This window comes from Rhinolophus sinicus, chromosome 5 (genome assembly GCF_057876585.1).
Source record: "Rhinolophus sinicus isolate RSI-liver-muscle chromosome 5, RSI-T2T, whole genome shotgun sequence".
Classification (NCBI taxonomy): Eukaryota; Metazoa; Chordata; class Mammalia; order Chiroptera; family Rhinolophidae; genus Rhinolophus; species Rhinolophus sinicus.
Window position 1 is genome coordinate 13,966,970 of NC_142505.1, and position 17,095 is coordinate 13,984,064.

The 17,095-nt window shown below is 48.1% G+C and overlaps 1 protein-coding gene across 6 annotated transcripts in view; it reads right to left on the reverse strand.

Moving 5' to 3' along the window:
- Window positions 1-303: 303 nt before the first annotated feature.
- The window catches only part of CTDSPL (CTD small phosphatase like), a 117,803-nt gene continuing 101,011 nt past the window's right edge, over window positions 304-17,095 (reverse strand). For 3 of the 6 annotated variants that reach the window (XM_088798276.1, XM_019727630.3, XM_088798272.1), the window contains 4 exons: window positions 14,636-14,692; window positions 11,084-11,176; window positions 7,320-7,505; window positions 304-3,915 (listed from right to left, as the gene is read on the reverse strand). In XM_088798276.1, the coding sequence (XP_088654402.1) occupies window positions 3,790-3,915; window positions 7,320-7,505; window positions 11,084-11,176; window positions 14,636-14,692 (462 nt within the window). In that variant the 3' untranslated portion in view covers window positions 304-3,789. Of the gene's footprint in view, window positions 3,916-7,319; window positions 7,506-7,597; window positions 10,242-10,641; window positions 10,740-11,083; window positions 11,177-14,635; window positions 14,693-17,095 lie in introns of those variants that run through there. The other 3 variants (XM_088798274.1, XM_088798275.1, XM_088798273.1) reach the window with 1 other exon arrangement.

Sequence of the window (17,095 nt, forward strand, 5' to 3'; positions counted from 1 at the left end):
CTCTTACGGGGTGGGGGCTTCAGTTCTCTTAGGCTGCATTTGGAAAGGGCCAGGGAGGATGGTGAGCCACACTGCTTTTCACAAGCCAGGGGGCCTAACATTGGGCCAAATGGAATTCTAGCTCTCCCTGAGGTCTGTGGCTCCTGGCATCCTGCAGCCCTGCTCCCATCCACCCCTGCTCTCCAGAAGCTGGGGCATCAGGAGACCCCAGGTGCTGGCATGAAGATGGTCAGGGGGCAGAGAACAGAGAATAGAGACAAGAGAGGTGCTGCCGGTAGAGAAGCAGTCCATCCACAAGAGAGCGCAGTTTCACGTGTTTATTTTTGGCAGGAAGGAAATCATTGCAAGCCTCTTGACTGACAATGCTCACCCCTGTAAACGTGCACATTCCACATGTAGGATTTTCTGAGTAATGCTGGATTGTTTATCACATTCAAATGTCCAATAGAAATCCATGACTACCCAGACACCAGCATCTTCACTATTGGGGTGGGGGTGGGGGGAGGTTGTTAGTCTGCAGAGAAGCTCCCTGGAGAATGGAACAGGAACAGACACCATCCAATTACAGTACAATGGGAACAGAGGCAGCCAGTTGCTTTTGCACAGGTAACTGCAAGCACTTTAAGCCATCCCCTTCCCTAAGCCCGGCATGCCCACTGGCCATCACAGCACCTTTAACAGCAGAGGCACAAACGTCACGAGGGTTTGACCAGAGGGCTGTGTGGTTCTGGATTTTATTAGAAAGCCAAGAAAGCCATCTTTAAAATATTGGGTTGTAAAATGTTGCCAGCTTATACACTTATAGATTTTTTTTTGTACCAAAAAGTTCAAATGCTGTAACCATGGCAAGTCAGCGTCATCAGGGCATCCTCCTATCTCCAAAGTCAACTCATCAAATTTGTACCATGTCTAAGGAGCTTCCCCAACAACCATCAGCCATGACAGGTGGTGTTCCTTTTCAGTATACAAATGCATCGTTTACAAACAGCTGATGGGTGAAACCACAGACCAACATGTAGGGTTCCAGAGCAATGGAAGACAGAGCAGTGCCAACCTCAGACGTGCCTGGGCACCTCCCCGAGAGGCCCGGCCAGAGGTGTCGTAGCATCATAGGGGCCCGAGTCCATGACCCAAGGTAGCCCGTCCCAGATCTTAATGTAGAAAACACTTGTTTAGAAGACTATATTTTCACCTGGTACGGAAAGGACCATGGAAACACAGGATGTCCGATTTCTCTTTTGGCTAAAGTGTTAGGGATGTTTTGGTAACGTGGGAAGTATATGGCACAGAGAAATAGCTCATAGGTTTCAATTAGGTTTTAAAGCCCACAATTTAATAAAAGGTAATAATTAAAACAATACCCGTATTTACCTTAAAAAACATAAACCCCAAACATTCATCTCATTTCTTGGCCTTATGTTAGAATTCTATTGCTTCATTTACATGTAGGTGATTAAAAATATATATATATATATAGATATAGATATAGCTATTTTGATTATGTACATAAAGCAGGTCAAGGATTAAAATAAAAATGGCATTTTGGAGTATGGTCAAATAAGGTGCACAGAATCCAGGACTCTCAGCGGGCTTGCTGGCCCTCCTGAGAGGTGTGTGTCTGTGTGGCAGGAACCGGGCCCCATCCTCACAGGCTCCGCACTGGCTCAGTGCATGGCACGCACCGTATGGGGAACTACCAGGCGAAGTGTCTGGCTCAAGCCTGCCAAGTGTCTTCACTCCATCTGTCCTCTCTGCCCCCCATGCTAAACTAGACCTTGTGATGCTGACCCAGGGGGGCATGGGTAAGGGTGTAAGGCTCTCATCAGGACCGAGTCCTATGTGGATTTCAACACGACAGACACCTGACTGCAACATTCACGACATTTAAGGCAGTGGGTTCACCAAATGACTCGTTTTCCAATTCAGGGTTTATGGCACGTACAGATCTGCCGTGTAACTGTTATGATCTGTGGTAATGCCGAGCAAGGGGCTGTTTCTTTTTTAACTGGCGTGTGGCTTGATGGGTTTGGAACACTCAGAATGCTGGGAGACCTGGTTACCCCTGAATACTTACTTCTCTTCTGAACGCAGGGCAGTCCACAGACCAAAGTGCTGATTGGGAGGACCTGACTGACTTCATTATTTTGTGAAGAAAACCAAACAAGACATTTTACTTTGACCCTCAATTTCCAGTTTTGTTAGTGCCAGTCGCGCCCCCCAGAACTCTGGCGGAGGCCCACCCCACGGAGGCATAAGGCAATGGTGCCAACACGAAATCTTTTTCATTATTTGTTAAGAGCAATACTTTACACTTGTTGTCAAACAAAGAACATGGCACTGCTTATAAACATCTCACTGGGAAAGGCTGCGAAGGGACCCCTGCGTCAGGAAGGGAGCCCTTCCTCTCTTCCTGGCTCAGGACAATGAGTCCCACATCTAGACAGGCTTCCCCAACCCTCGGCTCAGAAATAGGCTGTGCTTCAAAAGAGAAGACCAAGAGATGGACTTGGGCCACCATCAGCGTGGTGGCTGCTGGAGGCCACCAGTCCTCAAGACAGAACAGTCAGCTTATCACAGGGTCTGATGTTGGCTGCAGTTTACAGTGAGCACCACAGCTGTGTGGTACGCTGGACTTTCGTCTTTGTACCTTTCTGAACTCCCATGGCCAGCGCCACGGAAGGGGTACAACTGGTGAGGCTGCAAGTGGGTGGGACCCCTATGACTGTAAGCCCGTCCGAGTGTGCAGCTGAGCAGTGAGCAGATTCTGAGCATAGGCACAGTGGCAAAGAACAGTGTAACAGCCGCTGGTCAATTCCATTTGGTGGCAGCGCAGTAGCAGCAAAGAAAATCCCCAAACAGCTCCAAGTGTATCCAGCTTTTGGAAAGGAAAGATTTAAAAATCAATAAACAGATTTTTCAAAATCCAAGGGTTTGAGTTTCTTGTAACTGCTCTACCCCAAACAAGAACAAAAGAAAAAAACAGAAGTATGGAAGTAGTGTGAAAGAAGAAGTCATATAATGCCACTTTTCAAGGGAAAAGTGTGACCTTAACACCAATTTGTCACCATCAGAAATCATAATATGAAAGAAGCTCTTGTTTCCTAGTATTGAGCCGCACAATTGCAAATACATCCCAAACTGGGTCAGAAATGAATGGAGACAGACACGGTCACGTAAACTCCATCAGGACCCCGACCCTGTGGCATGCCACAGGTAGTCAGAGCAGTCACACCTGCTGGGAGACAGGCTTCTAGGACTCACTCCCATCCCACGCCACCCTTCCCCCCAGGTTCTAGAAAATTGTCATATTTATCGTCTTAGAGAATCTGAGATAATAAAAGATTGGAAATATGTCGTGTAGAAAAATTAATTCTCAGCTTAAAATAACATTCAAAAAGGCACTTCATCCTGTAGGAAAGAGATTCTGAGTTGGGTCAGCTGCTCCGAGCTGGGATAGAAGGGGCAGGTTGTCTGCTTGGAAGGGAGGACAGTTAAAAGGAAGTCTGATAGATATCAAGCTTTTTTTTTTTCTTCTTTTTTTTTCTTTTTGGTATGTTTCGAGAAAAGCAAATCCAGTAAAATGCATGTCCCTTTATGAAATTCATTAAAAGAGTTCATTTTAAAATAGTTGTTTCTGTTCTTAAAAAAGAAAACAGGTAGGTATGGCCACATTCACCGGTGGCCTGGAGCACGGCGTGTCCTCACTGTAGCTCCCAGGGAGCTGAGGCCGGCTGGTCCCCAAGGCCGGGGCTGCAGAGTGCACAGGCGGGAGGCGGGCAGAGGCCGGGGCTACCTGCTACAGAGTCTGTGCAGCATGCTGTACACGTCGTCTTCCTGGCTCAGGCCCTCAAAGAAGGGGATGAGGTCCAGCAGCTCCGTGTCCGTCATGTCATCGAACCAGGACTGCACAGGCACCTGAAGACAGTAGAGGGAGCAGCAGAATTATAGCCGGGGCTCTGGGCTGCTCCGAGCCTGACGGGGTGCCCGCACTGTTAACATGTTCATTGGTAAGGAGGACAGGTATCTAGCCATCACCACCACCATCATTTTGTCTGTTCCCCCGTCCCAACTAAGATCAATCCAAAGGGACCTGGTTCGGGAGACGGCTCAGGAAGGCAAGGTTACGAGTCCCCAGTCTGCGTGCATTTGCCTGTTTTGTTTTGCTGTTGCTGAAAAGGTGGCCAGAATACAGAACATGCGAGAACTAGCCTTGTTACTTGCCAGTTGCAAAAAGATCTTTCCATTGCATCAAACCAGCTGCCTGCACATCAGAGCACGGGGAGGCAGAGGTTACCTGCCAACTACAACACCAGGGAGCCTATGTCACTTGCATGTTCCATGGCAAAGACAAGTGGAGCACTTCCTTCCATACTCAGCAGTGATCAGTTAAAAGGAGAAGTATAAAATTTCAGGACATTCTGAAGCCACAGGCTAAGACAGGATTTTTCCTTAGTTTTAGACAGAAGGGTGGTGAGGGTGGTAGTAGGTAGTCCTCAGGGAGAAGAGATTTAAAAAGAAACTTGGGGAAACCAAAAGAGTTCAAAAGTAATATTTTGACCCTTTTACAAATCTGAAGGCTACTTAGAAACTAACAATTTATTAGGTAACTAAAGAAAAAAAAAATAAGGCAAGGAGTACCAAAAATTGACTATTCCTAGGGGAAGGGGCAGAAATGGAAAAGAGGGCAGAAATGGCCACAAGACTTCTTTAAATTTATCTTTGTTGATAGTTTTGATGTTGGAACCATGTAAACATATTACAGGACTGAAATAAAATTAAACCATTAAAAAAGGCGATAAAAAATGAACCTATGGGTACACAAAGTTGGTGACATAACCACATAGAACATTATTTCAAGTAATTTTAAAAGAGTATTTTCTCTGTACGTTTCTCCAAAAAAACCCTAAATGCATTCAATTGTCTTATTATTAGTAATAATATTAGTACTGCTCTTTTGAAATTATTATATGCTACAGAATAAATCAAAATTATGATGTAAATATCTTTAGGAACCAAGAGTTTCAGTATAAGAGGAGATACAAATACAAAAACAAAAACAAAGAAATTAAATAAAAACTGTTATTACATTGAATTGGAAAAACCAATATGAATTTATGATTTAGTTTTCCTTCTACAAGTATGCCTGTTTTAGCTCTCTCTGTCCAGCACAAAGGGCTAGAAGTGAAGGACATCCCAGTAATGAGAACCCACCCAAACTGTGGTCTTTAAATACCATTTCCACTAATGGGAGCCAGGCTCCACAGAAAAATGGCTGATTCCAGGGCAGATGCAAGAAATGGACACGAAGAGCTTGGGATACCTTGTTGTTCCAGAAAGTGGGCAGCCATTGAAGACTATTGTTATCTGAAGGGGTGTTCACCAGCCACAGGTGAAAATCGGAGCACACCAAAGAATAATAAATGGATTAAATTGTAACAATCAAAAAATCCATGAGTTCATGACGATATCTAAAAAAAATGCGTTGGGTACTTTTGGAGGTTGCTGGGACACCAGCTCATTACTCTGAAATCGCAGAATTAAAGAAAAAGAACCAAGACTTTACCCTGACTTCCCTAGTCAAACATTCAAACTGAACTTGAGGGCCATTGAGCAGTCAATGAGGGCAAGTCTGATGAAAACAAAGGAGTCCAGCCAATAACTGCAGAAATAATCACAGAATTCAGAAATCACCATTTTGCAATTCCTAGTGGAACAGTGGATTTAGCAGTGTTCATCAAGGACGGCTTATGGTTTTAGGTGAAAGGGTGATGGGGAATTTCAAAATGGACGAATCCGGCCAACAGCACCTGAATTCAAAGATCAATTCAAAAGCTTTAAAAGTGGGACAACTGACTTACATGCCTCCTGATGTGATACCACAAAGGTACACAATACCATCTATGATGTATTCTTGAAAAAAAAAATTGGACCTGATTATAATCAGGTAGCAGTGACCTAACTGCTTGTTTAAAGAGAGTATAATGGCTAGAAAAACGTATGAAACACCACCATAAGGCTGCAGCTAGGCAAATCCAGAATGTAACAAATTTCTATGAGACAAATAACCACAATTTCTTCAACAAACAAAAGGCATGGAAGAAAAAGGGAGACGGGGAAGAGAACTGTCAAGATTATAAAAGAATTACGACACATATTAACTAAAGCAATGCATGGACCTTGTTTGGATTCTGATTCAAACAATCTAAACGTTAAGACAACATTTTGAGATAATAGGGAAAATACGAACACAGGCTGGATATTAGATAATATTAAGAAAATTAGTTTTGTCAGATGTGATAATGGAATTGTGATTGTATTAAAAAACAATTCTTACCTGTTAGAGCCACATTACAAAACGCATTATGTTGAATTTGATTAACTCATTAAAATGAACATGTTTAAATATAATAAAATTCTGAAGGTTTATTAAAATGATGTTATACACTAACTAATTGCATCTAGTTTGAAATCATTTTTACATTTTAAGTGAAGCAACCAAGTTCTGGACTCGGGGAAAGGACCTTGTGTAGGTTTCTGTTGAGTCTGAGAAGCCTGGGTTGGGAGGAAGCCTTCTTTCCTGGGAAAGCTGCCTGAGCTCAGGGCCTGGTGTGGCAGCTACTGCTGAGGGTCAGCAGTCACCGGTGGGCTTGGCTGATCTCTCCTCCCCTGGAAACATAGGGTGGGAGGTGGGAGGGCATCTCTGTCTTGCTGTGAGTCGTGCTCCACCCACTGAGTAGACATTGAGAGCTGCCATGCTCCAGGGAGCTTTATGTAGGAAATGTTCCCATTATATATTTTAAAAACATCATTACGAGGTGGTAAAGCCTGGCAGCCTTATCTGATGACCTTATTGAAGTGTTTCGTTCATTTTTAAGAAGTGCTTCTGTTGAAGAGGTCACCCAGGCCTTCTGAGTCTACAGGGGCCATGAAACCCGGGCAGCAGCCAGCTCCAGGAGGTTCATGACAGGCAGAAACCTTCTCGGTGGTAATATTTAAATTGCTAAGAAGAAGATACAGGCTCATGGAGCACTTACCCATAGCAAGCACTGTCCTGCGTGCTTTTCATGTACTGCCATACTGACTCCGCCAACAATCCTCTGACATTAGCATTTCTATTATCCCCATTGGACAGATGAGGCAACTGAGGCTCAGTGAGGTTAAATACCTTGGTCAGGGTCATGCAGTTGCTAAGTGGCAGAGTTGGGATTTCACCAAGGAAAGGCCAAGAAACTTTGCACGGGTGCTGGAAGGTACCAGAGTGGTGGCTGCCCAGCAAGACAGCTCAGATGGAGCCCTGCATTTTCTTTGGAGCTACTTACTGCATTCTCGGGGTGGAAGATGTACGAGGCAGGAGAATTGTCCACAATGATCACTTTGCTCAGCTCCCGTCCAAGGCGACTCAGGTCTTTCACGTAGTTCCCACGATGGAAAACACACGATTCTCTGAAGAGCCGCGCCCGGAACACCCCCCAGCGGTCTAGCAGGTCAGCTACAGGGTCTGCGTACTGGAAAGCAGGGGTCGCAATGAAGATTGGGTGCCGGAAAGAGCCCAGAATCCCTGATCTACTGCAGCAAGATGCAGCTTACTTTCCTAAAAAGGGATTTAAATCATCGGATGTTTTAGGATCCTGGTTATTTTCCTCTCCGTGGGTGCAAGACACCCTGGATTCTTCCATTTCTCTCATTTCTCATATCCAATCCATCAGAAATTCTTGTCAGTTCCATCTCCAAAAATATCCTGAATCCACCCGCCTCTCCCTATTTATAACACCAGCGCCCTATCCAGGCCTCTGTAATCTCCGGCCTGGGGGAGACACATGAGCCTCTAGTCTCCCTTTCCCCTTGAGCCTCCTTTCCAGCCCACTCACCGGGAATAAGGCCCATATTCCTCGCCCCGTAGACTGTATGGCGGCAGCTGCACAACTTCTGTGACCTCTCGGCTCCATCTTGAATCACTGGAGCCACACTGGCTTTGAACAAGGTCAGAACCTCTGCACAAGTGTTCTCTCTGCACAGAACAGTCTCTTCCCAGCTCTTTGCATGAGCCTCTCCTGTCCCATTTCTCAGGTCCTGGTTTCCCTTACCACCCACCTAGAGCCCTCCTGCATCTTCTGGATATTACTCTATCGCCTCACAGTAATTTCCTTCACGGAGTTATCACCATGTGGGGTTACTTTATTTTCTCTCCATTGTCAGGGCCCAGGCCTTGCTGTCCTGTTCACCATGAAGTCCCCAGCACCACCCAGAAGGCCTACGTCATGGTAGGGGCCCTGTAAATACTAGTTTCATCAGTCAATCAACTAGCCAACTTGGAATTGGGCTCGTGTGGCATGTGGCCACACTGCCCCCTAGAGGTGCTCCGGGCAATTGGGCAAGACCCTTCCCTGACAGTCTCAGGACGGAGCAGACACCCACTTCCACTTACTTAGAGCCCAGGAGTTTATGACAGGGAGTTTGTGCCCAGCTTACTTCTGGGGTTCATCCTGCTTGGCCCTCTCTCATGGCCTGGGGAATTTTTCCCAAAGCAGGCTGAACTGGATAAAGAAATAAAGGGGTCATCCCTGAGGGAAAACCTTCCCACATGAAGACGTCTAAAAGACTGGGTCAGATAGACTAGCTGGAGCTGGAGGCAAAGAAGCGCCAGCTCCAAGCCCGATGTGAGGCCAGGCATCAGCACTAAGATAAAAGTGAGGGCATCAGATGTCACCAGGTACCCAGCGACTAGTCTGGGAGGCAGGAAGCAGCTGAGGCTGGTGCTGGCGGGAAGGCGGGCAGTGGAATACACATCAGCCCCTGAGGGCAGAACAAATGCCAGCAGGGCTGCAGCAGCAGCAGGGATGCCATGACAAAGTCCTCCTCTTTCCAGCGACATCCTGCGGGAGGCAGAGCCCAGCAGCAGCTGCATTTCCTGTTCGCCACGTAGGGAGGGCGCTCAGGGCACTGCAGGTTTCTGCTGGTGAGGGTTGCCTGGTGCCACAGGGGCGGCTGAAGGGGGCTGATTCTAAATGGAAAGGATGATTCAGTTCCTCATGATCATTGATACTGGTGGTGGCGTACATCTTTCAAGGGAGTTCTAAGTCTAGGGGCTCCAGGTCTTAGAGATGAATGTGGGGAACGTAGGCTTCCTGAGGGCAGGGACTTTGTCTGGTTTGTTCTCTGCTGTATCTCTGGTGCCTAGTACAATACTTGATATACAGTAGGTACGAAGTAAATATTTGTTGGGTGAATGCGTGAATGAAGGAAACTAAGATGAGGACGCAGATATTGAAGGGCTCTGACAGCAGAGTAGGGCTCCTGCTGGCCCTGGGGCGGTGGGCCAGGAGGTCTGCTGCACCGATGGTGCTGGCTGGGAGCTGAGCCCAGGGCCAAGAACTGGGGAGTGCCACCTGTCCTGAACTTGTGCACCAGGGAGGAAAGAGGCTGGAAGGCAGCACTGGGGAGCTGATTTGGCTGAGCCAGACTGGAGTGGCAACGAGAGAAGGGTTGGAGGACAGATGGAGGGGCAGGTGGGAGCAGTCCAGGCAAAGAGACTAAACAAGGATGTTTAAGCGGGTGCCGGGGGCAATGCCAAGGAAGAGTGTTCTCAATTTTGCCAAAGAAGAAAACAACTCTCAAGCCGCTGACAGACACTGGTACAATCTTCCTGTTTATTATTTCGTGGGGTACCCCTTCAGGCTTTGCATCACCCCAGAGCACTGTCAGAGGAGCCGCTGACACTATAGTAGTTAGGCTTGTACCATTCCTCTGACGGCATCGCTGGGGAAGATCATGATTCCCTGAGGCCGTGTCCCCTTTTTAGCACACGAGGGTCAGGCCCAGGCTCTGCAGCCCCTCTCTACCGGCTCATGCTTTAAGGCCTGGCAATGAGCCTGGCACACACTGTGCAGGTGGGGTTCTCTCTCACTTTGGCCATGACAGAGAGATGGCTCAACAAGGCAGTATGTCTGGGAAACCGGAGTCAGAGTTCCCAACATGCAGAGACGAAGGGGGCCGACGAGAGACAGGACATGGGGGAGGGAGAAGCATGTGAGTCCTCGGAGCAGCTCTGTGACAGGCAGATGGCTAACTTGGGCCTCACAAAGCTCGTCTTTGGGGCTACTTCGGGTCCCTGAGGTGCCGCCAACAAACGGCTGGTGTTAGCCCCATCAGTCAACCTTGGAGAGGTGGTCACGGCACGGACCTCTTCTGAGGAGTGGGGGGTCCGCCTGTCTGCCCCACACAGCGCAGGCACCTCAGCACACCTGTTAAAAGAGAGACTAAAGCCTCCCAGGGGTCCTGTGAACCTGGTAATTCCCTTTAACAGTGGGGGAGGGAAAAGAAACGAGGGTATTTGGTCAGAGCCAGTGCAGACTCTGGGTCAGAGATTCATACCAAGCTCTGGAACCAAAATGTGCGTAAATTATTTGATCATCATCATTAATAATTAATAAGCAACGAGCACAGGGGCACGTACCGTGTGACGGCGCCCAGCACAGCATATGGAACACAGCTGGTGCTTCACCAATACTTGCTGAATGGGACTCAGGCACTGCGCTAAGCCCTTTACATGCAGGATTTCTTTGGATCCACCACCCCAGGCAGATGAAGTTATTATCCCCAATTTATAGAAGACACTGAGGCAAGAGAAGTACAGTAACTTGCCTGAGATCACAGGGCTCATTAGGGCGGTCAGAACTCTCGTGCGGCCCGTGCCCGTGGGTGAATCTCTGACACGCATCTCTCCTCCAAACCTGTGTAAGCTAACCCAAGGGAACAGAGGCTGGAGCCTCTAGCATTTGGTTGCCAGTGAACAGATGAGATGCAGACACCCTTTCTCGGTTACGCTGGACACATTTGTGATTTCCTGCTCTGTGGACAACCAGCTTCAGGGGGCTTCATGCAGCAACTTCATGGAGCATTTGTTCCAAGGGCTCCCTGTCACCATGGTAACCCAGAAGCCTTTCAGGCTGGTGCTGTGCACATGGCCTGCATCCATCCCATCTGGGGTGGGAATGTGTCACCATAGAAACAGCTTCCCCCACCTTAACAAAGGGCTGTTTGACAGATAGAGGGTAGGGGTGGAGGGGCTGGGAGCTGGACTCACCTTGGCCAAGCTGGCAGTAAAGAGCACACACTCGAAGAGCTGTCCCATCCTCTGGAGGAACTCATCTACATGTGGCCGCTTCAGCACATACACCTGCAACGGCAGGAAACAGCAAGCTGGTCAGTCATAGCAGTTGCTGGGCATGGCCGGGGAGCCCAAACACCAGGGAAGGAAGAATTCCTGAAATGGTTCCTGCCTCCTGCTCCCGGGGTCTGTGTGTGGTATGGAGACCCTGATTGTATGAGGGGCTACGGAGTCAGATGTGGCACTTCAGGCCTGATACACTCTTCAGATTGGGTTCCAGGTCTGAGTTTGCTTCAGATGCTCCTCCCAAGGGAGAGAGGGAAGCTGACCGTGGTACCGAGAGTCTCGGGGATTTTCAGAACCAGTGAGTGGAAAGGTTGTGCCATTTGTGAGAAACGCTCATTCATTTCACATGTGTTTCTCGGCACACGCTCTGGGTCAGACCCTATGTGGACACAGGCCATGGTCTAGGGGGTGTCCTTTTGGAGGTGCAGGCCTGGCCTGGCAGGTCTGCTGCCACCTTCTTGTCTGACTAGAACACCTTCCCTTGCTGGGACGGCCCGGGGAGGAAGCGCAGGCCCAGCAAAGCTGCAAGAAGCGCCATGTTTGTTGGTTTGGGAAGCCATCCACCGGATACCACAAAGGTTACTCTGCTTGGGCTTGGGATAGAAACGGATACTTCGGGGGATGTGAAATCAGCCTAATCCAAGGCCCCAGAAATGAGCCACTAGGAGGGTCCTCCCAGCAGAGAGGGGCAAAGGGTAGACTTTCCTAGAGTGGCTGGGCTCGGTGCTCCTGACTAGGGAGCCTGAACAAATCTTAGCAAACAAGGGAGATGGGAGAGAAGGCAAAGCTGGTGAGCCAAGATAGAAGAGGTAAGAGGAGGGAAAAACTAATTAAAACTTGAACAAATTCCATTTGAAATTAGCCACTACCCTAAAATAAATCAAACTTGTTAAAATTCAATTCAATTCGTATTCACTGAGCGCCAGCTCTGTGCTCAACCTGAAGCAGTTACAAAGATGAATCAAACACAGGCCTTGCCCTTGAAGAGCTCACAGTCTAGAGCAGACAGACACAAAAGTATATCAAACCAACATGCATAATGAAAGCTATAGTAAAAGGATAAATTAAGGACAATGAATTTTCCTCTCAAGGGGATAGAATCACAGAAGGTGACACTTGGCCTGGACCTTGCAGGATGAATAGGAGCTCACCAGGCCAATAAGGATAAGTGAGCTTCCAGGCAGAGGAAACAGCATCAGCATGCATCGTGGCTGAAAATACCTGGGGTATTAGAGAATGGCCAGAGCCCTGCATGACCAGCCCTTTAGAGCAGCGACAAAAGAGGGAAGATGGGGTCAGGAGAAGAAGTGGCTGAAGATGAAGTGTGCAAGGCAGGTCAGGGTAGTATGTGTGGGGCCATGAATGGCAGATGGAACAGGCTGGATATCCTACGGGAGGAGTGACAGAGGGAGCCTACAAGGGGGGCTGTGTCACAGAGAATGTGCTGCTGGCAGAGGAATTCTACAGAGCCAGGGCTTGCTGGGAAACTTGTGGTCCATGGAGAGTGGAGCGAGCAGGGGTCCGTGGCTGAGCGGATAGTGAGGGGCCCGAGCAGCAGCATGGACTGGGGTGGGTGCCAACAGGGCTCTGAGGACCTGGGAGGCCAGGGTGGGGGGCTGAGGGCAGGGTCTGTGGCTGCAGTCGCTCCCGGTGCCCACTTTGCCCATGAGACTTGGTGCCAGGGAGGGGGTGGCCTGTGGTCCTCAGTGACCCTGGGAATACTGCTTGGAAAGCAAGCTTTGCGACATGCAAAGGGCAGGAGACTGATTTGGAAACTCTGGTGTTGGTGCCTCTGGCAGAGAGGAAGGTCCCGGGCCCGGATGCCGGCGTCCAGGCCCGCGTCCCCGTGCAAGTAACCAAGAATAGGCCACTTGGGACCTGCACAGCCTATCCTGGATTACTTGAACGAGGCCACGGCCTTCGCCAGGGCCTTGGTCCTCCTCTTGGCGCCTGTGGCTTCATTCCCTCAGGAGAGAGTTTCTGATCCCAGCCCTGGTGCCCCGGGGTATCTATCGCCAAGTGAATCATAGCACAGTCTGGAGGGAGGCTGGGGGGGCTGGGCTGGCTCCTTCGAGAATGGTCTGGTCATAGCAGGTCAGGCCCCGAGGGTCAGGCTCACAGTCACGAGGTATTAATTTATCTCCTAATTCTTGCCATGCCAATGGGCAGCCTCTCCTTTGCCTCATTACTTTGTAACATGAGCCAAGATAATAAATGCAGAAGCCTTAACTGCTTCTCAGATACCGAGTTAATTCAGTTGATGCTTTTGCAAATGTTAAATGCCCAAGTGCCTGCTGTTTTTGGTTCCCTAATGAGTTTTAAAAGCATGAAGTGTGGAGATACCAGGGCCAAAGCTGCCTTTCCCGGGAACGGCTTCCTGGCAGGGGAGGGGAGGGACTGGCATATCAGGAAAAGAGCCTTGGGCAGGTGGCAGGAGACGGGAAGTCTCATTTTAATTCTTCATATTGTATGACCTTGAGCCAACCCTTTCGCTGGCTGAGTCTCAGTTTCCCCACCTGGACACTGAAGTGGCTGGGCCACGTGATTTCCGAGGCCTTGCCAATTCTGACACCCTCCACTCAAGGGCCAAAGAGACTACTGCCATTGTTAAAGAAACACATCCTGTCATGGCTCAAGCACCAAGAGAGATTTCCTTTCCTGGGATATGAACACATCAGTCCAGAGACTGTCACTTTAACACAGTGGGGTGGACAGCAAGATGGTCAGGTCAGCCGTGTGGAAAACTGACCCAAGCTCCCCCATTCTTCAGCCTCCAGGGTTAGTTTTCCTACAGTGTTTTCAATATGTTCTTAAATGCATTTGTTCCCAGAGGAGCTTCATGCAGATAAGGAAAAAAATATCAGAACAAAGAGGGATGCCAACTGATTAGGGCATCTTTACTCAAAGCTGCCTGCTATCCAAATACTCACACCTGTCTCCCTTTCTCTTTTGCTTGGGTTTTTGCTAAAGATTCACTGGAGAACATGATGCAGGAGAGACAAGATCAGGATGGAATGGCTGGCATTAGAAATGGAACCTTTTCCTGAAAATCCACCATAAGTGGGTACCCTGTGGCATTTTCCTGATCCTGCTAGGAGAGTAGCTGAAAGCAATTACATGAGGAAGTTAATTAGACCATCAAGCTAGGTCAATGGGGGAATATGGAAATTTCTAAAAGTCTGCATCAAATCAAAGAACTATTTCAACTTGCAAGTACATCTAAACATCTAATATTTACAAACAGACTATAGTTTCCCTTATAAATTCAGCATATAAATAAATCCACCAGAGTGGAAAAAAAGCAGAAAACAATTATATTTATTTTACAAAGTTTGCTTCCTTTTGATTTAGTAATAAGATTACTACTGAAATGGGAATTTAGAAAAAAAGTTTATAAGAAATGTAATTACTAAAAAAAAAAAAAATGCTAATTGAAACTCTGATTTAGCTTTGATTTCTTACCTGATGTATAGTTCCATCGATTTCAACCGGAACAATAAAATCAGCATTACTAATAGGCTAGAGAGAAAAGAAAACTATAATTAATACATCTGAAAGAATGAAATAAAATTGGAAAGGTTGGCAAGAAAATAATGTTGCCTGTACCAATGTTTTTATTATTGGAAAAAACAGTTCAGGAGAAGGATGCTGAAGCATGCCTTGGGTCCTTAAAATAAGCACAAGCAGGAAAGCACATTATTTTCTGTTTTGAATATCGTTACATGTTCAGCATCTTGGTGTAACCTGCTTATCACCTGCCTCACCTCAACCACGAAGGGTAGGGAGCCTGGCTAAGAAACAGGGCTCCTCAGAAACCTCTGCTCTTGCCTGAAGCCCTGCCAGGATGATGGGAACCATGCTGGCCACCAGGGGGAGGAGGTGAGAGCCCAATAGGGCCAGAGAACAGGGCTACTTGGGGAGAACTGATACTGAACCCACAAGTGCGGGCTGCCCTGGGAGGGGCTGCTCAGCAGGAGACGCTCAGCGCATGGACACAAAGCAGGGCCAAGGGCTGTGCGATGAAGTCAGAGGCCGCAGACCCACACCCTTGGGCAGGCTCTTCCCATCTCTGCTCTTCCACAGCCACAGTCACAGGTCTCGTGAGTGTCCGTGGATGGTTCCATACAGTCCTGAGCACTAGTGATTTCAGGTCACCCTAGGTTGCTCTGCTCGAAGGAACACGATACCCAGCACCCTTGAAAATGGCTGGATATTTAAAATAACGCTGACAGTATTAAGGACATTTAAAATTCAAATATCACGCTTCGGTACCCACTATATTCTCAGTGATGGACTCACATAGAGCTCTAAATGGAATTCCACAAATTAGGAAACTACTCGATGAACAGACCCAAGAGAATCACCAGGCTGCAGACCCCTGGGACAACAGGAGAGAGTTGGAAGGAAGGAGAACGTGTGTGGTGGCCACTGGGCAGGGGTGTCGGGTACAGAATCTCTGTTCAGACTCTGAACTGGGGTTTGCCGTTAAGTCCATCTCTGTACAAACGCACATTCCTCTTTGATATGCGAACTGAAAAATGTGAAAAACACTAGATCGTAGAACCATTACCAAGTACTCAGTAGAAGACCTGAAGCTTAGTATAACTTAGTTTATTCACTTCTGTGGTTGGAAGGCCTAGGACAAGTTCAGGATTTTGAAAGTTCACCACTAAAATACAGAATCATACTAAAAAAAACAAAAGGGAAGACAGAAGGAAGAAACTCTCACAAGGCATTAGATTGTGAAATCATATTCCACAGAGTATATGAAAAGAGAAAAGCCATTCCCCAGCTCAGAGCAAGCAGCTGTCCTTGATCTCCTGTCACGTGTCAGTGCAAAGGTCATGCATGCTGAAGCCAGAGTTCTTAACATGGGTCCATGAGCCTGTGTGTTGTACATTTTCAAGGACAGAGGCTCACAGCTTTCAGGCTCTCAAAGGGCTTTGAAATGCCCAGAACATTAAAAACCATACAATAAAGAATATTCTGCTTGCACATGTGGGCAGACCAAGGCGAGAAGAAATGAGATAATCTTCACATCAGCTTGTCCCATCAGTGCCCTGTGAGCAGAGCCTGGAGACACCAGGGGCTGCCAAGGCCCTGACTTTGTAGCCAGGAACCCTTAGGAACCTTGGGCGGTCTGGCCAGCATTGCTCAGACTCCTGGAGCTGCTTGAGGGGAAGCTGTTGCTGCTATGAAGGCAACTGACCCCAGCTCTAAAGGGCTTCCCTCCAGAGGGACTTGAAAAAGTCCTGAGCAACTTGCTGACAGGGGAAGAAAGGCTTCTTCCATTGCTCTTCAGAGCTGAGCTGGGACATAAGGCCACTGCAGCCCTGGACCAATCCTGGAAGGCCCTGGGGCATGAGGTGGTACCTACATGCCCCCACGGCCAGACAGGCTATTTCTCACTGCTAGAGGTAAGTGTGGCCCCTCCTCCACTCTCCCAAAGGACTCAGAGATAACCACCTGGCCTTGTCCTGTCAAGGAATGCCTCTGTTAAGTGAGAAGCAGGCACAAGGGAGGATGTCTCTGGCATTAAGGTCTTCGGGCCAATTTGATGGCTCTTCCACTCCCCGTACAACCATCAAGGGATCACTATGGCTCACGTGAGACACATACCCCATCTTGGATGGTGGCTTTCATGTCTCTTAGTGAAGTAAGGGGCGTCCGGGCTGAGGGTATGAAGAGGAATGTGGTCCCACTGGCCAGCGACAGTACTACAGTTCCATCGCCAAAACTATGCCCAGGCAAACGGGATTAGGACCTGCTTCTTCTCGCCAGCACACCGATCCCCTAGTTCCAAACCTTTTCACCATTTGCCTCTTTTAAGCAATTTCTTCCATTTCAAAACAATGGAAAATGGTTAATTAACTCATTTCTTAATAATGTTGCCACAGCTGTCCCCGCAAGGAGGCCCTTTGG